Below are 24,389 nucleotides of genomic sequence, written 5' to 3' on the forward strand. Positions count from 1 at the left end.
AAACCCAGCATCCCCAGCCTGTCTTCCTGGGTTATTTTCCAACATCATCATCCTCCTCATCATCATTATCACAGAGCTCTGGGAGTATAATGACCCCCTTGCTGTCAGCACCATCACTGAGCTCGCTGTAACACCCATCTCTCTCTTAGTCCAGAGAGGGTGTCCAATTCCCTTTGTCCTCATCCATTTTCTCCCAAACCACAACAATATGGCGTCCATGTATCTGCACTTGTCTGTTAGCACCTGGCACCATTGGCAAGACTCGGTGCAGAGCTCCCCGTCTGTCAGAGCAAGCTCATCTCCATCAGACGCCATGTGGAACTCACCCGCTTGTAACCAAATCCAAACTGAGACGTACAAAACACACGGAGGGACAATAAACCACTCTCAGCTCACCTGTCAGCACCGTCCTCTAAAAGTCATGCTAACATATAGTAGATAAATGAAAAGCACTTAACCAATCAGCAGCCTGTCAGCTAATTACAATAATTTCAAGCCTTATCTGCCATGCGAGTCTCCATTGCAGCGGCGTTTCTTCCATGAGTAGCGCTCTGGGTGAGTAACCGCCTCCTATGTCTGCAAACTTCAACAAACTTTAATCTGATCCCATCGATTCTGCCCGACTTCTCTATCTCTGCAGAGGGAAAGCAAGCCAACATCATGTTTCCGAATGTGTTGATAGTGATGTTTACAGTTGTTTCGATGTCACACGTTGCATTTCGGATGTAGGCCAGGTCTACTTTGGGTGAATCTTCAACATGTTTGCTGTGGCTCTCTTGTGGCAAAAAGCAAAGAGTTCTGAAACCTTATAAGTTATGCTATTGGGAGAAGCTATTGACCAGTCAATAGCTTCTTTCACCTGAGCTGTGGATCTCGGCAACTCCTCCAGAGCTACTTTTGAGCCCTTGGCTGTTTCTCAGATTCCTGCTCTTTGCTCAGCCTGTCAGTTTATGTTGATCGCCAAACATCAGTAAGTTTGTTTTTGTTTATTTGGAAATGTTACATGAAAGGGGACTGAATCAGATTGATACACATTTCTAAAAAAAAAAAAAAAAAAAAAAAAACATTTTTTCTCATTTTTTTTTCCATTTTTCAACTATGTGTAATTTTGTGTTGGTTTATCTCAGACGGTCCAAATAAAATACATTCAGGTTTGTGTTTGTATTGCTAGACTATGTGCTAACTTTCAAGTGGTATGAAGAACTGGTGAACTCTTGTTCACCAGTTCGTCATACCACTCTGTAGTGTGAAAACGCTGTAGTGTGAAAACAATGCGGCTCAGCTATATTCTGTGACAGTTTGACAAATGTGCGCCATGATAACCAAGAGAGGAAGGTTAAGTTGCACCTTTGCCATAATGGTTCAGCAGGTTAAACTGGAACCTGAGTGAATACAGAGTTAGTAGCAACTGAAACTGACATGTTGATGTAGTTTCCTTCAACTCTTCCTCCAGATAAGGAGGAACATTGTAGGGGAGAACTCAGGTTTGGCAATTGATCTCTGGCTGGTTGGCCTGAGAGAAACTGAGCAGGAGGCAAGACCTGCTTCACTTTAATATTCTTGGGAGCCTGTGCATTGATCTTTCAAACGTACAAGACAAATGCAAGAAGTGGAAACTGGTATGTTTAGCACAATGCATGACCCCAGTTTGTTCCAGGAAAGTTGTCATGTGATTCTTATCAGTCTTTAAATGACAGAACAGGAAGAGTGGGTGAAGAGTGATTGTCCATTAATCTTTTTAAACACAGCACTCTGTGAACAGCTAGCTTCTTTAGCAAAGAGCTTTGGTGGCTTAACCTCCTTGTGGGAGAACCGGTGACTATCTGCTGGACTAATGGATACATCAGCAGCCTTCCCTATGACTGTGTAGGTCATAACACATAACATATTTTTGTGTGAAAAATATTTTTTGTGATATTTTGTAATATTTGTCTTTGCATTTGTATTAGATTGCATTTGTTGATTTTTGCAACCTGACAGTCATTTTAATAAAATTCAACCGTCTTCACATATTTCTGAATGCATTTGATACAGGTTTAGAAGTCAAAGATTTGTAATCCGAAACATATAGAGCCTGCTTCAACATGTCTGCTGGAAAGGAAATGCATTTTTTAAAACCTCAATTAACTCTTAAGCTATTCTCCTTTGGGGCAAGGCCGATAGGTTTAGGAGTAGTGTTGACGTTTTTATGCAAAGGGGAGAAACGTTTTGGACTTTTCGCATAAAAGCAGGAAATAGAATGTAAGAGAACAATCACAAATAAATTGTAAAGGTATTGTATTCTTAATAATAACAAACATAAGGAGACATACTATAAAACTATACAGGCAATCAATGTTGTAAATGTCTGCATGCAAACTGTCAGCAAAGAAATAAAAATACCAATTTTTTTTTTCAACAATAGAAGAAAAAGAAAAGACTATAGACAGCCGTGCACCTTCTTTCATCTCAGAGTGATAATATTGGCTGTAAGTAGATGAGAATGTAATGTTGCCCTAAATTACAGTCATTCAAAGCTTGTATGGTTACCCAGCAATCTATCACTGTCACACAAAGAGCGAGAGGGGGGAGACCGAGCAGACAGGCGCCAGGCACAGCAGGATCAAAGCAGGAACATACCTCAGGGAGGGAAACGGTTAACTCCATTTAACCAATTGTCCTATAAGACGGAGACAGACAGAAAGTCAGTGTGTTGCTTCAGGCCTGTCCAGCAGCAGAGTCAAAAAGCCTCACATATTTGGTTTCAATGGGAGTTATTGGACTTGGTGCGAGGAGCTCCGGAACAAAACTAATTTGGACGAGCCTCTTCAATAAGGCCCTTTAGAGACTCTCAAAGGGGCTGCAGACAATGAGCAAAGCAGGCTGAAATATATGGGCATAGACAACTAAATTAGAGGCCACAATATGAAAATTTACAGTGACAATCACTCTTGGAAATACACTGAGAGCAGTAAATCACAGCTTGAACAGCTATGCTGCTTTAATGAACCAGGACCATAAACTACTCTGTCTTCTAAAACAGCTTTCAACAAGCCGTGTCACTACTTTATGCTCTACAGCTTAGATTTAAACAGTTTAAACAAGTGGTATACACAAACTCATCAGATTATTTTATTTTGAATAACTGAGAAGAAAGCGTTGCCTATTGTTTGTGGTGTTCGTGGACAGGATCTAAAGGTTCAGTTGCGCAGAGGAGGATGTTTGGTTTCAGACACTTGGGGTCTCATCTTTGCTTTTCACAGACGGTGTGGTTCTGTTGGCATCTTCAGCGTTCACAGTGGAGTGAAGGCTTGAGTGTGAAGGGGCTAGGATGAGCGTCAGCTACCTCTAGATCTGAGGCCGTGGTTCTCTCAGGGTAAAAGAGGCGCTTCTTTATTGTCAAGTCTCACTCTAGCTGATTAACATCTAGTTCGGTTCTAGCGAAGTTGGGTGCGTTGCTATTGTCAGTGTGTTTCTAACTGTGTGGGAGTGAATATGAGCAGAAATGTGGGGAGGGGGGAATGCGAGAACGTGGGCAGTCTGTGAGCGTGAAGGTGCTGCAGTCGATGATGTCATTTTGCGTGTGTACCCTTGGGATGTCAGTTTTTCTGAAAACTTCTGATATATTTGCTCGTTGGGGGTTGTCTTGTCGCTCTATGCCCTCTTATCCTTCTTATTGATAAAAGGTTTGGACCTCAAAGTTTGACCAGAGAGTTATCGTCATCTCACCAGCTACTTTGGTCTGACGTAAATCAACGCATGCAGTTTGCTGACAATCAAATCGCATGTGACTAATATCCAGCGAGGTCCAGCTTGTATCACATGAGGTGGTTCCACAAAAAAATGGGAAGGAACAGCACAGTAATCTGGCCAGGGTGGACTGGGACTAGTTAAAGCCACTCCCATGGAGAAGGCGCCAGCTCAGGTGTACTGCCCCGTCTGGCTTGGAGGTTGGTCTCTGTCTCAAGAAGAAAAGCTTAAGTATCTTGGTGTCTTGTTAACGAGTCATGATGGTATGGAACATGAAATGGACGGACAGATTGGGGCTTCATCTGCAGTAATGTGGGTGCTGCTACAAACAGTTGTGGTGAAGGAAGCGCTTAGCCTAAAAGCAAAGCTCTCAATTTACTAGTCCTTGAGTATTCTGACCCTCCCCTATGGAAACTGAGAAGTGGATCATGACCAAAAAGACGAGATCCAGGATACAAAGAAACAAATGAGGCTCCTCCAAAGGGTGGCTAGACTCAGCCTTGCAGACAGGATACGGGGCTTTGCCATCCAGGGGGAGCTCATAGTAGAGCCGCTGCTTCTCCACTTCAAAAAGAGTCTTTTGCCGTGGTTCAGCATGTTGCTTGGGCCCCTCCCTTTGGGGGTTTTCCAGGCATGACCCACTGGGAGGAGACCCCAGGGAAGATTCAGACCTCACTGGGATCCCGCAGAATGAGCCAAAGGATGTCGCTTTAAGGAGAGGGAGTTATTACTGGAGTTCTCTTCTGGACATGGTGCCGCCATCACCTGATCTTAGATAAGCATGGAAGACAATGGATGGATAATCAATATAAACACAGAAACTCTAATTTTTAATTACAAAAAGCTATATTTATTTTCCTGCACATTTCAGTGAAAATGTCTATTAATAAAAGGAGCTTTTGTAACACAACTTTCATGAGATTTTTGGGTCTGTTTTTTGTTCATTTAGTCACCTTTTAAAGCAGGAATTTACCCATTCACAACCGATTCACAAGTCTTTACTATTTGTTGTACTCAGAAGCGATCAAACGATGAGCCGGCCCATGGCAAAAGCAAGCAGTATTTTATTTTCACATTGTTTTGCAGAGCTTACGTTCAAATATATCAGTAAGTTAGCTAACCATTGTGTACACCTTATGGAACATGGACTTTCTGCATATGTGCTGTGGCAAAGCAGATATTCTCTCACCAGACACATTTCTGGGATTTCGGTTGTTCATTTTTAAAGTTTTGGAACATTTAAGCTCCTACATGCAAACCCAGATATCCCAGGGTTTGTGCTAAATTTTAAAAAATAAGCACACACTCATAGGAAGCATTGCACTAAGAAGCATTGACTTCTTATACATAGTTAATGCTTCTTGCAGACACACCTGTAAATATTAAAAACCTTTAGTTTAGAAGTGATTTTTGTTTTCAGTTTCAGAGTCTAATCACTTCTAAATATACATACCTTCCTAGATCAAGAGACATAGACTTTCCTTCGAGCAAAATTAATTTACAGCTTGTTAAAATTAGCTCTTTCCATTGGCCTTGGACCGGCTTTACTTGAGTTAACATTTTAAAATGTAATCGCTGAGAAAGATCCATGCTTTATGTTAGTTTACTGCATGGGCACACAGTCCGGATTGACGGAGTTCATTAATCCGTTGTTGTTTCCATGCAGTTTCGAGTGAATTTAATAGGTTTTCAAACCATAATTGTTGTACTGGTTTATGTAAACAGTCTGACTTGGACCCCACGCAGGTCTGACACGCTCACAATTGACTGCCAAAGTAAAGTAAAACGTTCTGGCAACTCAAGTTACGCTGAAAAACAAAAATACATTTCACGGGTTAAGCTGCTCTCTAAAAGTACTAAGCTCCAGAAACAAATGAGCAAATCAGAGAAATATACGGAAGAGGATTGGGGCCACTGGAAAAAAAAATAATAAAACAGTTCTGACTTTAATCTCAGAATTCTGAGATTAAAGTCACAATTCTGAGAAAAAAGTCAGAATTCTGAGATTAAAGTCAGATTTTTTTCCCCCCCTTTTTTCCAGTGGCCCTAATCCTCTTCTGTAGAAACAGCCCTGTCTTGACAGAGTCTACTTTTGTTAATACATGAATTTTCTCAAGGAATATTTGGCCATCAAAACGTGGAGAAGAATAAAAGTAAGTAAAGGTTATTTATAAAATCCTTTTCACAGATAGAAAATCACAAAGCACTGTGCAACAAAAATCAACATTAAACTATACAAAGATTAAAAACAAGAATAAGAAGTACAATAAAAAATCGCAGGTCTGAGCTCCTTAGGTCTGTAGTAAATCATGGAAAGTTTACATCTGCTCCACGTTCCTTGAATTAGTTATCTGCCATCGCTTACAAGTTTTACAACTGTCAATGCCCACAAACAGTAAGCTAACCTCATCATTCATCTGTCCTATCAGAGCGCGCACCAGCCGAGTCACGTGGACGACTTTTAATGTCTGATTCGCCCGCGGTAAGATGAGAGAGAAACTTCTGGCTCTTCACTGAAGAAAATGCGAGCCTCTGCGTAAAACTCAGCTTACCAGCGGATGCGCAGCGTCAGCGGAACCACAACGATGACAGTGATCTTCATCAAGTGAACAGACGCAAACATTAAAAAAAAAAGCAGCTCGGAGAGCGGCGGGGGAAAGTGGTTGCATGGCACCGCAGTCGTGCGTAATGAATCCTGCGCAAGGATCACCAGCCTTGGACACATCGCGTCAGGATAAAGCCGCTGGAGAAACTGGAGCCGAGGAGCTGGACATGGCACCCAGAAGGAGCTGTAAAACCAAAGGTTTCGAGCTGCCTTTCAGTGTGGAATCCCTCATATCGGACAGGACCTCTCCGTGCAGCAGCTCCCACTCCTCTGACCTTACGTCAGGCTGCGTCCGCACGGAGGAGACCGAGTGTGCGTCACCGAGAGGGATCTGTGGGTCCAAACTGGAGGCGGTGGACCTTAGCGACAAGGAGAGGACCTGGCTCCAGGATCCATACCATGCACACACAAGTGAGTTGGAGATATTATCATTATTTTTGCTACTATTAATAATAATTTATGTTTGTATCATTACACATCTCATGCATTTAGGTTATACCTCAGTTCGGTTACTGGACAATTTAAAAATAAAAAAATCTCTATAAATTAAACTCTTTAGAGATGTTTACTGTCAACATTTCATAACTTTCATACTTTACAATTTAATCATAAAGTATGGCAAAACTGTATTAATTTGAATGGGTCTCAGAATTTATTTAAAAAAAACTTTATTGTATCAAGTAGAAGGTCAAATATGTTACGTTTTCTTTCTTCAAGAAAGTTTTTTTTTTTTTTGACGTTTTCTACTTACCAGGAAAAAAATAACAAACTAGAGAAAATGAGAAGTAAATGGCTTGATATTGTGCGCCACATGTTACATACTGGACTCATACCATTTGCATTTTGTATATTTTTGGTGCAGGACAACTCTGCTCAACCTTTACCTGAAAAAAAAAAAATCATATATGGGGCCCACACTCACATGTTGGCTGGCCACTGATAGACTACGATTTAAAATCAACTATAAAATGTGATTGCAGATTTTGCCGTCCGCTCACATTACATAAAAAAAATCTAAAGGTTGATTGACATTAGTTTTGTTAAATGACACAGGATATAGACATAAAATGATCCATCTTGAACGCAGTTGCCACAACGAGCATGCCGTTTCTCACTTGATCAATCTGCTTCCAGGAATCCCCAACCCAACTACGTGCAACCTGCGGAAACACAAGAACAACAGGAAACCCAGGACCCCCTTCACCACGTCCCAGCTGCTCTCTCTGGAGAGGAAGTTCCGTCAGAAACAGTACCTGTCCATCGCGGAGAGAGCAGAGTTCTCCAGCTCCCTGAACCTCACAGAGACCCAGGTCAAAATCTGGTTTCAGAACCGACGAGCCAAAGCCAAGAGACTGCAGGAGGCCGAGCTGGAGAAGATAAAGCTGGCCGCAAAGCCGCTGCTGCCGGCGTTCGCCTTCCCCTTCCCGCTGAGCGCGCCCCTGGGCGCAGCGCCTCTGTACGGAGCTCGGCCTGCTTTCCCCGTACCCGGACTACTCAGCAGGCCTTACGGGATGTATTACTTGTCTTAACTAATATCCAGGACGCTGAGTTGGAAAAGCGTTATTCAAATATGTTTTTAGAAAGAAAATAACAAATGTCACAAAAAATATCCATCCCGATAAATCTCTTTTCTCTCTCTCTCTCTCCCCCCCTCTCTCTCTCATTTTTTTTTTTTTACAGTTCTTATAAGTTCAATGACATTTATATCGCTATAGTTGGTGTGAGAAATATTTTTACACATATATGTTTACAAGCGTGGTCTACCTTATTTCTTTGGAAACAAATTTGATGGAGTAAGAGATTTTAAAGAGGTCAGCCCAGATGACATTTATAAAAAGATGAATTATTTTTAGGCCAGCAAACTTGTTTTTCTTGGTGAACTTTTGCGCACATTTTACGCAAAAGATGAAAATTAAATCGCACTCCACTGTGTTGTAAGCGGTTTAATTTACTAAAGCTTAATTCCATTAGATGCAGTTACTTTTTTTTATCTTGAAAGGCCAACTTGTTCTGAATTGAGAATATCTTTTTGAAAGGTATCCAGACTTGCATGTTTTTGACGTGCGGAGCTTTAGAAAATGTTTTTGCTGAGGCCGTACCAAATTTGCTATTTTTTTTAAGAACTTTGCTGTCTTATGATAAACAAATTACATGGAAATAACCCTAAAGCAGTGTGACTAAAACTGGTTTCTCAGTGTAGTTGTTCTTTATGGCTCAAAGGCACCGCAACCAATTTATTTTAATTTCAAGAATAAAACGAAAATAAAATTTACAAGTAGATTGCAAATCATAATTTATAGTGCGAAAATATTACTGAACTACTGGAAAAATGGCAGTCTTAAGTATCCCTTTTTAAACCTGTATAAGAAGTGAAGGCCAGAAAACATCTCATCCTCCTTTTTCAAATACCCTAAAAATTGACCAAACAAGTCTGACACCGAACTGGAACCATCAATAGAACCAGTTTTTTTTTTTTTTTAAATAGACTGAATCATTTATTCACACCCTTTGCCAGATTATTTAAAATTACTCTCATTCATCCAAAAAGTTTGCTCCTGCTTGCAAATGAGACAAGTATCTATTAAAAGATGATAAAACAAAATAAAAGGAGTAACAATTTAACAAATAACTATTATAAAAAAATGTCTAATTGAAAATTATTTATAATTGCGTGAATAATCAGTGGGAGAATCTATACTGGCATCATAGCATCAAAATGTTCCTATAGCTGTTGACCAGCTTCTTGGTTGTTTCTGCTGATCTTATGAGGATTCATCTTTGGTGAATCCAAGTCTTCTGAATTTCTCTGTCAGATTCAAACTTCTGGTTCCAAAATATGAATGTTTTGGAGTTTGGCCGCTCCAAAATATATGTATCATTTCCAGGCAGAACTGTATACCAGGGTTTTTATCTCTCTCTCTCTCTCTCTCTCTATATATATATATATATATATATATATAGAGAGAGAGAGAGAGATATATATATATATATATATATATATATATATATATATATAGAGAGAGAGAGAGAGAGATAGATATAGATATATATAATTGTGGACCTAACTGACTTAATAAGACACACAAGCATCAAAGCTGAACAGCTGGTATTAGTACATACTATCACAGATGAATAATTTTTGACAGATTTTACTGAATAATTAAAGTTGCACTTGAGTTGAAAGGGGTTCAACGTTAATCCTTTGGGCCCGAGCAAGCACCACATGGGTTCCGAACTCAACCTACCAGCTTAAATACATAACTTTTCTCTTTCTCAATGCCTAGCAAAAGGGCTACTTTCTGACTTTTCACTATCTGGGAACAACTTTTGTTTGTTTGTTTTTTAGACACACCTGAAACAATCTGCTGACTACAAGTAAAACCATGCAAATAAATAGAAACACGGAAATTTGCTCACTTAGAAACTTTCGGATCAGGTGTTGCATCTTATGTGATGTGTCACAGCTTGTATTTTGGATTTACATTTTATCCTGAATTAATAACGATTTAGGACAAAATAGCAAAACAAGCTGAAAAAACTGAATGGGATATTGATATCTAAAGGGAGTTTGATTGATTTTCCATAAAGTTTGTCTGTTGGCTTTGACTGTTATGAGTGTTTTCCTGGTTTTCACAGCAAAATGTTCCTTAATATATTAATTGCTGTCATTTCACACAACCACAAGCTATTCTGAGGTATAAATCCCTGTCTGTCTCAACAATACAAACGAAAGCATACATTGTCCTCATGTTTTATTTTTCTAAAAAAAAAAGAAAAAAAAAAGTTGATTTAAGAACTTTCCTTTTAGTTTATGAAATATAATTACAACTATTTTGGATTGTTTTTTGTTTTTTTTTTGCAATCATCAATCCCACTGCAGTCTTTAATGTACAGTGCATTTTATGAGACTGAAAACACAATTTGCATTAAAGTCTATTACTAAAAGATGTAAATGTTCTCCTAATTTCCTGTCACTTCTGTGAAATCAAATACATCCTTAATATAAAAGTGCTGAGCTTCAGTGCATCCTTTCATCACATTTTCCAACAGGAAATGTCGGATTTTCCAACCTTTTCCAATCTCGCATCTCATCTGAGAATGCAAAAAGAGCTTTAATTGAATTGAATTACTGACAACAAAGTGCATCACATTTTAATCCTAAAACACAGAAAGCAGAGTGGTCAGGTGCTGTGTTTCATTTCCTTCTGCCCCTCTGGCCTCTAAAGCCTCGGACCGAGCCGTGACCAAAACACACAGTTTTAGGCACCCTGTGAAAAACAGAACAAACCCTTTAAATTACAGTCAGTTTTTTTTTATATATATACAAGACAATCTGCAGAAAATGCTTCACAAAACTTACTTTAATCTGACTTAAAAATGTTTATCTTTAGTGGACTGAAGGTTCTCTTCAACACACAAACCTAAACTGATTTTTATACAATTTAGGGCTTTAAAAAACAACAAACCTGTAGGAGTATCTTGGTTTCAGTCGCTCTGTGTTTGTTTCTGGGGTCTGAGCTGAAGCAGAAAAGTCCTCAGACTGAGCAGCTTCCTCACTGCTTGCATGCGTCTCCATGGACTCCTCCCGCTCCAGCTGGTTGGACTCAACGCCACACATAACCTCACACACACCCTCCGACCTACAAACATCGTCTGCTGCCTCCACAGCCGTGTCCGTCCTCTGCTCTCTGCTCGCTTCTCTGGTTCTAACAGAAAAAAAAACATAATTTTAAAAATAAGGACACTGAATGATTTCGAAAAAGCTGCAAAGGAAAAAAATAAACAAATGAGGATTTTATTGTAAATACAGACTGTTGAGTTGAAACAAGATATTTATTTACCCTATATAAAGGGATACCGGAAATTTTTTTGTCGATATTATATCAGATGTAACTTTTCCTGTTTTAAGTTAGCTAGGATTTCAAAACTATTTCTATTTGCTAAATGCCAGCATAAGAAAGAGGATGTTTTTTTTGTTTTTTTTTTCTTTTTAGATGATTTTCTATTAACTAAATGGAGACACACCTCTGGATGTATTTAATGGCAACACATCATACAGCTTCCTTTGGATGATGTTATTGAAAAATCTAACAAAATCAGGCATGATATCACTGACAGTTTTTTTTCAGTGCTGCTGTTTATAAATTCCAATTCTCTGTCCCTGTTTTGGAGTCCACAGACGCTTGGTGGGTGGGGCTTCAGGACCGCATATCATTTGCATACATTATAGAGGCTGACGGTAGTGCTATGGTCATTCTCAGGGTAAAATGTATGCAATGGCTACTTCAAGTTCAGATGGACCCTCTAAAAAACAGGTAAGTAACCTTGTTATCTTTCATTGGTATTCCACTGGACTGCATTAATCGTACAATAATGACCTAAAACAGGAACAGTTTGCTCTGATTTGATATTGGACTGTGAGGGGAAAAAAAATGGTTACAGTGAGCATGTGTTGAGTTTAGCGCCATCAATACACATACAGTATTACCCTCTTTCTTTTCTGCTTTTGTCAAATCTGAAGTCCGGTGGATACTTGTGAAGTCTTATCAGGTGGTCCTTCCTTTGCTGACTTGTCCTAAACTTCTGTCCACAGCCTTCCACAAGGCACAGATACTGAAAGGAATCAAGGTTCCAAGAAAAAGCATGATTTAATATTGCTTAAAATAAATCACTCGTTTAATTCTTCGGGCATCAGATTATCCGGGGCTCACCATGTCCTGCTTTTGGGCGAGGATGGTGAAAAGTGAGTCGTGCCACTCCTGAATGTGAATGTCCAGGAGGCGGGCGCTCGGCAGGGAGCGGCGGCAGGAGCAGCACACGTGTCGGTGCAGGGAGTTGTAGTGGTGCTCGTACTCATGCAGTGTGCTGAAGACGGCTCTGCAGCCGGAGATGTGACAGCCAAACTCTGAAACACTGAGGAAGAGATCAGGAGGAAGAGGGGAAATATCACGAACTATCTGAGCCAACTTCAAGGCCACCTTTTCTTGTCTGTGCTGCTTTTTCTTCCAGATGTTGCAGCCCCGTCTGAGGGATGCTACATTTGAGAAAATCTCAGTTTGTCTACTGAAGTTGCTCCTTTGTTCCCCTTTTTGAAATCAGGGCAATATCTAAAAGTCTTGACCTCACCTACTTGCCTGCTGCCATTCCCCAGCGAGCTCTGCACTGGTGGCAATTAATTAATTGATTTTGTATTAGGAGACATTTCTGGCACTTGTTTTAATTTCTTTGGCACCTTACTTATAATAACATATTTGCCAGTGAAGGGCTGCAAAGCGATGATGACACAATATGTTTCCTTGGAAGTTACCAAAGCTGGCAAAAGAAAAACTATTTCAAGCAGCACCAATTTTTAAAACAATCATGCTGCTGTTCTGTTTCAATAACACTGATTATTGATTTCATCTGATCACTATTCGCAGCAATCTAGAGCCAACCCAAACTGCTACCAGTACAACTGACGGAGTAAGGTTTGTGAAACGCAAGATTTCCATCAGTGTCAGAGGTTTTTTTTTTTTTTTTGTGCCACAGCTGTCCAGTTCAGAGTTTTGTCTGTAACCCACCTGGGCGCTGGCTGCTCCTCTGCCTCCGAGATGAACAGGTCCTGCAGATACATGTGTCTGAAAACATCTCCATCCTGTCAACAAAGGTTTATTTCACAGATGGCAACTAATGTTCCTACAAACGTTTTGTCGTCCGGTGGAGCTCCGTGTGAAGTTGTTACCTCAAACAGCTCATGGTCTCTGTGCAGACGGAGGAGCTGCGGACTAAAAGTGAATGGGTTCCCCTCCACCTGCTGCTCCGCCGCTCCTCTAAAACCCTCTTCTTCGTCGCCGTTATGAGTTTGACTTCCTCCCATCGCTATAAACTGGACCACGTCTGGTTGCAACATCATGTACAGACGTTTTCATAACTTCTTTGTTGAATCACTGGCAGCCGAACGGTTTCTGCGTTTGTTTTGGTTAGAATTTGGCGCGGGGAGATAACGTCACTCAGGCAGTTTCCGAGTTGACAGGGAAATGTTGTTTTACCGCCACCTGCTGGTCAAACTAATATCGGAACTGGAAACAAAACCGCTTTTCATTCAGTCACATAATGTCACGTGGAAATGCTGTCTAAATTTCTAAAATTTAGAACAGTCAGCTTTTGTCTCTTACCATTTAGAAGGTTGTCTGTCTTTTGTAACCCCAGACAAAATGAAAACATGGTAAAATATCATGTGGTTTTTGCTGCCTGTCTGAATCCATAGTTTAACACAAACGCACAAATGATACAAACAAAATCTTATTTTAGACCTCCTGAAACATCTTGTTTCTTGACCAGTTTATTTATTTATTTATTAGCTTTTTTCTTCAAGCATGATCTTCCTTCATTGCGCCAGTCAGGCGTTTTGATTTTACGCCACAAGATGGCGACAAAATAACAAGGCATTTTGCTGCGGGAAGCTCCTTTCAGGAATGTGACTGTATTAAACAACTGAATGCTATAACCAAGAAACTTTTGTGATTCAAACTGGCCCCGAAAATCTAAAAAACAAAATAAATAAAATAAAATAAAAATTCTGAATAATCAAATAATTGGGAGACCACTTTGACGACCGAATGAATGCTTCGTTTGTAAATGTGACTGTATTTGTTATGGCAACTAAAACATGTTGGGAATTGTGCTTACTTTTTCGCATCAAAATAACAGAAGATAGTTGTGAAAAAAGAAAAATGGCACAGTTCTTTTGTCTGACCTGGGAGGTCAGTTAAGATGTTAATTTCCAGGATATTACATATCAAATGGGCGGAGAACTGAAGACGTTTCCTCTCAGCTTGGAAGCTGACAATGACAGAGTCCGTCCGACAGAGCAACATGACACATTCTGGCTATTTTATATGGATTTTCATCTCCTCATGGGGTAAGCAAAATTTATTTCTTTATTTCTTATATTCTTTGTGTCTTTTCTTCTTTTTTTCTTTCTTTTCTTCTCACTTTCCTTCTCTGTCTCCTTCTTTCTTTCTTTCTTTCTTCCCTTATTTTTTCTTCCTTCCTTTCTTCCTTTTTTCTTTCTTCCCTTCTTTGTATTTTTCTTTCTTTCTTTTCTTCCGCTGTAAAATACCATCTCTGGTACTCCTAGGTATAATTGCCGGTAATGTGAAGAATTTGCCTCATGTGATAAAGTACCAAACAGCGACACCTCAGAGGTTGCAGGGCATGCCTCTTCCAAACGATGTTGCTGCTGCACACAAGGTAACAAACTTTACATCCTACCCAACAAGTACCTTTTAAAATGTCCCCATCTTGCGCTAAACACACTGTTTCTTCACTTTTTGTTATTTTATGAAGAAATACCCAGATGTAGTTCAGTACTCTTTTAGTATTGCTGGGAAAAACCACACTCTGCACCTGGAGAAGAACAAGTAAGAATACTTTAAATCTCTCTAAGTCTATTCTTGCTTTCTTTTCTTTTTGTTGTTTGTTTTCTTTCTTTTTTGTTCTTCTTCTTCTTAAATCTATTACTAATCATGTATAAATTGTCACCTTTTCAGAGGTCTTGTTGGGAAAAGTTTTACTGTGACCTACAATTCTGATCAAGGTACCCAAGTTTCAACTACCTCTGACCATGAGGTATGTCCATTTCCTGCTTGCTATTTGCATTTTATTTGGTAAACTTGAATTATAGGACAAAGTTCTTATTTTGGCTTGGCTTAATAAGCAGCAGAAAATTATGCAACACTTTACAGAGAGAGAGAGAGAGTTTGGCCTGGCACTGAATTCTGTCACAGCTTGTCTCTGCTAAATATAAGAGAAAGCCTTTTTATCAAAGGCAGATCCTTGACTGTTCTTACAATTCTAGGCCACACTGATCTGTACATCCCAAACCTTCTATCGCAACCATCTTTATTATCACAAAGAAATCAGATGACGTGTACATTTCTCATCATCAAAGTTCCGCATTGTGAGGAAGATGTATTTCTTTAGAAAAGGAATTGACATATTTGTACATTTCCTGTCTTACTCCAATCCTATGACTCATTCACTTGTTGTAAAATCACATTTTCTTAACATTAATAGGAACTCAATTCCTTTTTAGGTCCACTGCTACTATCATGGACATGTTGTGGGAGTGGAGGACTCCTCTGCCAGCATTGGGTTGTGCTCAGGAATGAAGTAAGCAAAAATGTTGTTCTTAGATCTTAGCAGCACCAGATGTCTGCTTAAGGAGGGGCAGATTTCACTGAGCAGCTGTGGCACATTGGTCAGTGTGTCTAATTCAACGTGAAGAATGGACTCTCAAGACATCCTGCGACAAGAAAGTGCTTAATTTCACATTTTTCCATATTCATTATGAGATTAATTCATTACTTTGTTTATACATGTATGTCTCCCCCCCCCATTTTTTAAAATTTTTTATGCAAATGAAAACTAAATATGGGCACACAATATCAAAAAAAACAACAAAAAAAATCAGAGCTAAAAATATATTAAAAAAAATTGTTTAAAAGCTTGAAAACAACAGCTTCTAATGTTTCTCTTTTGACATAAATACTTTAATAAATGTGATGAGTGGGATTCCTTCAGTTTCTGCACCTTCACTCTTATAACCTGAATTATTTGCAAACGACCGAGCTGGTCTTTTCTGAATAGAGAGAAGAAAAAGTAACAGCCTTCTATTAGCAAGATAATCAGCATCGCCCAGCAACAGGACGGGGAGAGGCAAGTCTGCAGTACTCTGTGCTGTGTAAAGACAGATAGAGTATTTTTTTTCTGGGATCTCACTAGGCCCAGGCCTATAGGAAAGTAAAAATCTAAGGGATGGCTGTCACATGGCATTATTTCAGTCATGACCAGATAGATTCGCAGCACTTCATCCTTCTTGCTCTCATCTACAGAGGGTTCATTGCTCTCCAAGACCAGATGTACCTCATTGAACCCCTGCCTGGTGAGACGACTGGACAGCAGGACGAAGCTCACAGTGACAACAATCTACATGCCGTCTACAACTACAAACACCTGAGGAGGAAGAGGAGCTCCTGTTCCCATGGAAACACAACCACTTTCTATGACCATGGAGCTCGTCCGTCTGGGCTATTCCAGCTTGGCAGTCTGGTGAGGACGTCGCACGAACACATTCACGGATTATGTGGATTTACACAGCTAATAATTCATGGTGCAGACAGCTTCAGACATTGTGCATCTTTCAAACGCATAAAAAAATATATATATTACAAGTTACATTCAATAAAACACATGCAGATAAAATTATCTTAAACCAGAAAATCATCCTACATTTTACAAAGATCACAGAAATCTGACAAAATAATAAATAACTTTTGGCTTTTTTTGCATTTGCACCAAAAGTCTGTTGTTTTATTAACTATAAATCTGGAAAAAAGAAAAGAAAAGTAACTTAAGCAATTAAATACAAAAATTATTACAATTTTCATTGTTTTGTTCATGTCTTCTATGTTTTATGTCACTTAGACAAGCAGAGCCCAGACCAGAGACCATAAAGCCAAACCCAGGACTGTGGAACTGGCAGTAGTGGTGGACAACACAGAGGTTTGATTAATTTTATTCTTTGACTCAATATTACAATATTATTCTATCAGTGAAAATACAGAAGGAGATAGTTGTTTGCAAAACGTGTTTGAATTCTTCTTCTAGTACAAGAAGTATGGTAGCACAAAAGCAGTGGAGGCCAGAGTGCTTGAAGTAGCAAACCATGTGGACAAGGTATGTGTGTTTCACTGTAGCTTCAAACAGAAAGATAACGAGTTTTTGGTCTTTTACATATATCTCTACTTTTAGTTTGGGAAAACGTGCAGGAAACTGTTCTCATATTTTATTAATTCATAACTAAAATATAACTGGAAGTAAAAGTTCTCTCACTACCATTAACTGTGAGTCCTCACACCCAAGTTGAAAACATTCACACATATCCCCTCAGCAGCGACTTTCTGTTGTTTCCGCAACTCGTTGCATTAAGTCTTCGGACACACGTTCGCATTCAGTAAAATTTGCGAATCACTGCAGATTCTACTCTGCTGTTGCAGTTGTATCGCCCCGTGGGTGTTCGGGTGATGTTGGTCGGCCTGCATGTGTGGTCGTACAAAGATGAGATCGAGGTCAGCACCAACCCCGAGGTCACTCTCGGTCGGTTTCTTGAGTGGCGCCAGCGGCACCTCCTGCCAAGGACCAAACACGACAACGCACAGTTCATCACGTAAGACACTATGAATTTAAAACTGCAACTAAAAAGAACTGATGTTCGCGCTGTTGGAGTGTTTACCTAAATATTCCCCTCTCCCCTCATCTTCGATCAGAGGTGTGGACTTTGAGGGCTCCACTGTCGGATTAGCTAACACTAATGCAATGTGCACCTCGAACTCTGGAGCTGTGAATGAGGTAATAAATTATAACATGCTGAAAAAAAGTTCACTTTGTAAAAATTTTGAAAATTAAGTGATTATGATTAAGAATTCTATGGTATCAGTGTTTACATACCGAAATGCATTTGTCTTCACAGGATCATAACACCAATTCAATTGGAGTGGCCTCCACCATAGCACATGAGATGGGTCACAACCTGGGTTTGTCCCACGATACAGAGAACTGTGTCTGCGGCTCCCTGGCATCAAAGAAAGGCTGCATCATGGCTGAAAGTGTTGGGTAAGCTCAAACAAGCCTCGCAAAATAATTCATATCCCTTTAACTTTTTCAAATGGGATTTTATGTGATAATCCAAGTCAACATAGTGCATTTTTTTTAAGTAAATGAAAAGTTAAGCAGGTAAAGTTAGTTTCACTTAACACCCTATATCTTCAATACTTAAGTGTTTTTTTTCTATTGATTTTTATATTTAATTTCTCTTTCCACAGCCTCGTGTATCCCAAGCAGTTCAGCAGCTGCAGTCAACAGCAGCTCAGCAGGTTCCTCGAGGAGATCAATCCTGCTTGTCTGCTTGATATTCCTTCCGCCGATCGCATCTATGGAGGCCCAGTATGTGGAAATGCCTTCTTAGAGCCTGGAGAGGAGTGCGACTGTGGCACTGTGGAGGTTTGTTCACGCTCAAAAGGTAGACGTTTGCGTCTCGCTTGAAAGCACACACAGGAAGCTGATTTGGAAATTGTGTCTTGACAGGAATGCAAGAATCCCTGCTGCAACGCAACAACCTGCAAACTGAATGCAGGAGCTGAGTGCGCAGAAGGACAGTGCTGCCACAAATGCCAAGTAAGTACTACTCACTGAGCCTACTACTCGCTAGATGAGGAGTCAGACTGATGCTAATTATGTAACTGTATATCTAGACACAGAATGACTATTCCGTCTGGCAGGTTTTGTGTGAGTGGATGTATTTGACTAGTCAGTATATCACCATCTGTGTTTCTGTCCGCACTACAGCTGAAGCCGACAGGCAGCATCTGCCGCCCAAAAGCCGGAGACTGTGACCTGGCAGAATACTGCACGGGCCTTTCTGCTGCCTGTCCCACTGATGCGTTCACCCAAAACGGCCGGCCGTGCAACCGTGGAAGAGGATACTGCTACAACGGGCAGTGTCCATCTCGGCAAGATCACTGCAAGAGACTTTGGGGACCAGGTGAAATACTTCTATTAGTTTGTTTTACGAGTTCTTTCGCCCCAATATTTGAACACTTCCCTTACTTTCTGCATTTTCACGGATCTGTTTAGATGCTGAAGTCGCCGTAGACGCTTGCTTCTCTAAGTATGGAACCTGCAGAAGGACACTGTTCAATCAAAAATGTTCCAGTCGGTATGTAACTAAAAGCCACATTGAAGAAAATGTTTTATGCAATCTTCTTTTTTTAAGTTATTGTTGTGGTTGCTTTGGGGTTTCAGAGATCAATCGTGTGGAAAGCTTTTCTGTTCTGGAGGATGGGACTTTCCCATAACATCCAGGAAGTCCCTTTACCAAGTAGGAAACAGAATAAATTGCAATGAGGCAACCATGAACCCCGAAGACAACTACCCGTCCGATCTGGGCATGGTCCCTACTGGTACCAGGTGTGGCAACAATATGGTGAGATAATAGTTTTTAACGGTTAAAATAACCAAAATCCTTGTCATTACAAACCCACGGGACCTAATGTTTTTGTGATGTCTCTATCAGGTATGCTACAATCAAAAATGTGAAGATATCAAAAGCATCAAAGCATATGGAACAAATGACTGTTCGTCCAAATGTAACAACCATGGGGTGAGTGCCTATGTAAAACTGTCAAGGTCATAAACCAAGGTGCGGTGCCATCTGTCATTTTCCCAGGCTTTCCTTTGTAACTGGAGCATCAGTGCACAGCGCAGTGGCCACGCTTACAAACATAGTGGAAGCAAAGCCTGCAGGTCCAATCAATCGGGTTTATGTAGCAATTATTCCAGGGAAGGGGAGTGGGCACTGTATTTTGATTGCAGTGGCTGGGAGACTTAAAGTGGCACCCTACGGAGGAATTTAAAAGCAATGCATGGTAAAACTTTCTGGCAGCAGTTATATTAGACATTGCAATTTGTATTACAATTCTGACCAACATTGTCTCTCTGATGCACATGAGTGTTAGCCATTTCTCGTAAAAACTTAATATTATGGCGCCTTGGAGTTATTATGCAAGTCTCAGTTTTCTCCACAGAACCAGTCTGTGTTTACCTCCTGAGGGTTTAACTGCACTACAGCGATCTAACTGGTGTTCCCAAGACATAACCCTCAAAACTCTTTGGACCCGCATATAAATCGTCGTCCTACAATAAGATGTTGCTTGCATTTTATAAGTGAAAAGATTTTCTGCTGGTGAACTTTCCTTTAAATCTACACAGTAAAAATGGCAGGGTTAAATTAACACCCACAGTGTTAATTTTAACACCAACAAAGTGTTTATATGTGTCCAAGTCAGCTGGTGTTAAAGTAACACTTTTGAAAGTGTTACAAGTTTAACACCCAAATTCGCGTTAAATTAACACCAGACATTGTTAACATTCAACAATGCTAGGTGTCATATCAACATTACAACAGTGTTGGTGTTAAAATGTAGTGTTAAAAGTAACACAACTGTAGTGTTAATTGCAAAACATAATGTGGTGTTAAAAAGGTAAATGATTGACACCCTATGGTGTCAATCAAAGTGAAAAAATATTCAAAACAAGACATAATTAAGAGTTTAACTTTTATTAAACCCATTTCTGTGTTACAGACCTTCAACGCACAGCTCATACAAAACAGCAGCACGGCACAATAATACAATAATATCAGATCAGAGACACAAACAATAGCAAACATCATCCAAAATCTCTACTCAAATGATCATCAAAATACTTTAGCAGCGACAAGGAATACCTTATCATCTGTGATTATGAAATGAGTTGAACATTTTTTTTTTGTGCTGAGCCTTACAAATATAACATGTTGGCATATTCCAAGTGTCAGTTCTCACTCTGATTTCCTTGACTCTGGGGCTCTCCTTTGTTGTTAAGATTCAGATCTGCCTGTGTGTCTTTCCACAAAGCTCAGCCATGTTTCTTGGAAAGTTGATCTTTGTTGTAAAAATGTAAAGCTATGCATGTTAAAAATGCTTTTTGGCTCCTGCCTAAAGTCCTGTGAGAGCATAGTTACGCTGCTAACTGTGGGATCTCTGATAGGTATGCAACCATGAGAGTAAATGTCACTGCGATCCAGGCTGGGCTCCGCCTTTCTGTGCTGTACAGCAGTCAGAGCTGACTGAAGGTATTGTTATTATGCTTTTCTATCCCATGTGAATCTGCCTCTTTAAATGCTTGACCTTTTTAGGACTCTTATTTTGCACATGACTGTTTCTTACATGATTTAATATTCATAGACTCTACAACAGTCTGTCCTCATGAGCAAAAACAAACGGTGAATTAATTCAATTTCCCCCATTAGTCCACACAAATGACATTACTTTGAATTTTTGTCTCCAGGAGAGATGATGTATGTTGTTTCTCAGACGTCATCATAACCGGTTGTGTATTGGTGTGTGTGTGTGTGTGTGTGTGTGTGTGTCTAGAGTCAGGCCTGGCTATTGTCATTGTGTCAGTGATCGTTGGCTTAATTCTCCTGCTGGTCATTCTTATTGGGAGTCTGACGTGCTTCCTCAGAAAAAGGACACCGACAAAAAGGTGAGACAGAAGTTTACCTCTTTAAGTTAGCTTTTCTTAACACTTATGTCTTAGATTTGATCTCATTTGTGTTTTCTTTATAGGTTTCTTCCAGTGACCTCTGGACAATCCAACCCAGTTTTTCAGTCAAGCACCAGGAGAGGCAGCTCTCGCCTCGGGTCCACTCACATCAGCCAGCCTACTTTTGTGGAGTCATCTGTTTCTCAGCCCTGTAAACCTCTGTTCTCCGCTGCTGTCAAACCACAGAGTGGAGCTCTGAAGCCCTGCAGGGCAGCTCCAGCGGTAAGCCCAAAGCCTCAACACCCAGCTGCAGTTACACCCCGAGACTACATATGTTTTGACTTACATCGTCTATGAGACATCACACTGAATATTACCATTAGTGGTTATGGGTACAAATTTAAGGCTGCCAACTGAGGCCAAAGGGAAAACATAATAATGGTTTTACTTCTTTTTCTTCTGTTTCTTCAATTTTCAGCCTCCAGAGAAGGAACCAGTTGCATCTCATTTATCAAAGGTTCACCAGGTAATCTGAGTTTCTCTTTTTGCCCTTTTGTCGATTGTAGTCATGGGCAAGGTTTCTGCATGTCATTCCTGCTGTTTAAAGCATGTGAGCATGTTGCAGAAGCTAAAATAACAGCATCATGTTCCATTCTTTTTAAAGTAACTCTGATTTTAAAAAGTTGGAAAATTATGAGAAACCTAGACAAATAACCCAAGTAATTCGCCAGCTTTATTTAAATACCTTAAAAACTGTAAAGCCATGATTGTTGTGATGTACAACAAATTATATTTTCTGCCCCTTTGGTGTTGCAAGAGTTAAATAAATGTTTCTTTTATAGGTTGCAAGGACATTCATGCAGCCACCAAATGTTTCAAAGCTGCCAATTTATTCCGAGGTGAATCAACACAATAGCATTTCAAAGTACTAATTGCCAAATAAAACTGATTGCCCACAAAAAATGAGTGTGACAATAGTTTCAGTTTCCTGAGGTTGTCTTTTGTTGTTGACAGAATAAGCCCCTGCCACCTTCTAGACCACTACCCCCACTTGCATCAAAACCAGTAAGTGATGCAAGTACTCTTATTTACATTCATGAATTGCATTGTTCTTGTATTTTGTTTTAATAATTAACATTCTACCGCTAAGAACATGAAGCCAAAACCTCCCATGCCTCCGCTGAAGCCGAAGCCCTCTCCAATCCAGTCTGCCCTGCCACATTCTCAGCTGGTATGTAGTCACAAAGCAGACAGAGTGAATAAGACTTTCCAACCTCTGACATAGCTGCTATTGCCATCCAGACATCCCTAAATGTTATAAAAGGCATGCACGTTTATATAGAGATCTGTGGCTCTTGGCATTGCCCCAGCATAGCAGTGTAATGAATAAGCAGTGGCTCACTGTCGGAGTCGTCTCGGGTCTTAATAACTGGGACTGCTGCTCTGTGAATTAAACAGGAGGACATGTTTGGATAAAGAAGACTGAAGGCCGCTTATCTAAACTGAGTGTGTTAACTGTTTATTCGTGTGTTTTTTTTTTTTTTTTTCAGCTTGGTAGGAGAGCTCCCTTAATGCCCCCCAGCAGGCCGAGATGACAGTGGGAATAATTCACACTGTTGTAAATACTGACATTCTCTGGCAGAGACGCTGAGGGACCAATAAGATCCTCCTTGGAGACGTTCATCTGTTTTACATGTCGGGGAAAAAGACCCACAGGGAGACGTGCGTAATGAAACCAGGAATGTTACAGTCTCCCCGTGGATGACCTGTTATCTGCGTCCTGCTCATGCCAGTCTTCAGCTGGTGTACCTGAAGCAATGTTTGACAAAACTTAGCTTAAGTGCTTAACGGATGACAAATGGCACTGCTGCTATGATGATGACTGATTTAGTGTTATAGGGAAATTATTCACTGTGTTGGGTTTTCTCCAGCTTTTGTAAGTCGCCTGCACTATCAATGTTTGTTTACACATACCTTGGATGAGACTAAGCATGGTTGCACATATTCTGTTTTCAGAAGCTGGGACAAGATGTTAATCTGCATAGTTAGAGAACAAAAAAATCAAAATCAAAATACTGTTGCATCGATCTCTGGAGATAATGAGGGATGTTATAAGATAATAAAAAACAACATGTATGTACAGGGAAATGATCAGATTCCTCATGTTTCATGTACTTGACTGCATTTCTGGCACATGATCTAAACTGAGAGGAAATGTTACAAAGAATGTAAACACTCTCTGGCGTACTAAATTGGTAGTTAGTTCGAATTTGGTTCTGGTACTTTTATACTTTTTTTAAATAATAATATGAATCACAGAGACACGCTGGCTGACGAGAACAATAAAAACTGTCAAAACTCCTCTGGCAGATTTTACATTAAGCAGAAGTTCACATCATTTTGTGTTTCATTTTTATGTATCTTTTTTTTCTTCTTTTTCCTTTTTTTATGTTTTATATTTTTAAGGAATTGTTTGATTTGCCCCACTGTTAACCAATTTATTGGTCATTTATGTAATTTTTTTGTACTTTTGATTCTGTTTGTGGGCTTTGTTGTTTTATTTTTTCAAATGGTCACTTTTATGTCTATTTATGTTTTTATTACTGAGAGTGGTGTGTGGCTGCCCAATGAAAGCTGTTAAGTGTTTTTTTTCTTTTTTGTGCATTACTTTAAATTGTTTTTCCCTTTTGCTTTATTTGTATTTGTTGTGTTTTATGATCTTCTTTTGACATTTCATCCTGGTATTTGCGTCTATCGTGTGGGTTTTATATTACAGCATGAGTAGTAGAGGAGTTATAACTCCACAAGCTGCTCTGTATTGTGCCATTCAGCACTATCATTGGCACTTTATTCATTGTATAGCTTTTCGTTATAATTTAAGTTTCTTTTTTTTAATCAAAATTAAAAGATATATTCTTGCGTCATGATT

The 24,389-nt window shown here is 39.7% G+C and overlaps 3 protein-coding genes across 3 annotated transcripts; 2 read left to right on the forward strand and 1 right to left on the reverse strand.

The window, feature by feature from the left end:
- The first annotated feature begins 5,761 nt into the window (after window positions 1-5,761).
- Window positions 5,762-8,807, forward strand: msx3 (muscle segment homeobox 3). Its single transcript, XM_015028074.1, has 2 exons — window positions 5,762-6,745; window positions 7,469-8,807. Exons 1-2 carry the CDS (start codon window positions 6,397-6,399, stop codon window positions 7,861-7,863), a joined length of 744 nt encoding a protein of 247 aa, XP_014883560.1. The 5' UTR covers window positions 5,762-6,396; the 3' UTR covers window positions 7,864-8,807.
- A 1,387-nt stretch (window positions 8,808-10,194) lies between these two features.
- Window positions 10,195-13,330, reverse strand: znf511 (zinc finger protein 511). The gene is made up of 6 exons (XM_015028075.1): window positions 13,056-13,330; window positions 12,895-12,968; window positions 12,046-12,247; window positions 11,823-11,947; window positions 10,801-11,040; window positions 10,195-10,602 (listed from the first exon to the last, which is right to left on the reverse strand). The coding sequence occupies exons 1-6, from the start codon at window positions 13,224-13,226 to the stop codon at window positions 10,530-10,532; spliced, it is 885 nt and encodes a 294-aa protein (XP_014883561.1). The 5' UTR covers window positions 13,227-13,330; the 3' UTR covers window positions 10,195-10,529.
- Window positions 13,331-14,049: 719 nt separating this feature from the next.
- Window positions 14,050-24,351, forward strand: adam8a (ADAM metallopeptidase domain 8a). The gene is made up of 25 exons (XM_015028077.1): window positions 14,050-14,234; window positions 14,454-14,566; window positions 14,663-14,736; window positions 14,866-14,944; window positions 15,411-15,487; window positions 16,210-16,426; window positions 16,802-16,879; window positions 16,985-17,053; window positions 17,374-17,543; window positions 17,644-17,725; window positions 17,847-17,989; window positions 18,199-18,376; window positions 18,461-18,550; window positions 18,722-18,917; window positions 19,010-19,091; window positions 19,178-19,358; window positions 19,449-19,535; window positions 20,963-21,047; window positions 21,349-21,460; window positions 21,544-21,742; window positions 21,939-21,986; window positions 22,303-22,359; window positions 22,475-22,525; window positions 22,611-22,691; window positions 23,011-24,351. The coding sequence occupies exons 1-25, from the start codon at window positions 14,162-14,164 to the stop codon at window positions 23,053-23,055; spliced, it is 2,667 nt and encodes an 888-aa protein (XP_014883563.1). The 5' UTR covers window positions 14,050-14,161; the 3' UTR covers window positions 23,056-24,351.
- Window positions 24,352-24,389: the final 38 nt, after the last annotated feature.

Source organism: Poecilia latipinna, unplaced genomic scaffold (assembly GCF_001443285.1).
Source record: "Poecilia latipinna isolate Pla-1442-1.1 unplaced genomic scaffold, P_latipinna-1.0 Scaffold113, whole genome shotgun sequence".
Lineage (NCBI taxonomy): Eukaryota > Metazoa > Chordata > Actinopteri > Cyprinodontiformes > Poeciliidae > Poecilia > Poecilia latipinna.

Bases quoted from the DNA above. Each gene is read 5' to 3' on its own strand.
- adam8a (XM_015028077.1), top strand. From the start codon at position 14,162: ATGACAGAGTCCGTCCGACAGAGCAACATGACACATTCTGGCTATTTT. The intron at 19,092-19,177 runs GTATGTAACTAA...TTGGGGTTTCAG, and splicing joins AATCAAAAATGTTCCAGTCG to AGATCAATCGTGTGGAAAGC. The intron at 22,360-22,474 runs GTGAATCAACAC...TGTTGTTGACAG, and splicing joins AGCTGCCAATTTATTCCGAG to AATAAGCCCCTGCCACCTTC.
- msx3 (XM_015028074.1), top strand. From the start codon at position 6,397: ATGGCACCGCAGTCGTGCGTAATGAATCCTGCGCAAGGATCACCAGCC. The intron at 6,746-7,468 runs GTGAGTTGGAGA...ATCTGCTTCCAG, and splicing joins TCCATACCATGCACACACAA to GAATCCCCAACCCAACTACG.
- znf511 (XM_015028075.1), bottom strand. From the start codon at position 13,226: ATGATGTTGCAACCAGACGTGGTCCAGTTTATAGCGATGGGAGGAAGT. The intron at 12,248-12,894 runs GTGGGTTACAGA...TCTCTTCCTCAG, and splicing joins GAGGAGCAGCCAGCGCCCAG to TGTTTCAGAGTTTGGCTGTC. The intron at 11,041-11,822 runs GTAATACTGTAT...TTTTTCTGTTAG, and splicing joins AAAAGCAGAAAAGAAAGAGG to AACCAGAGAAGCGAGCAGAG.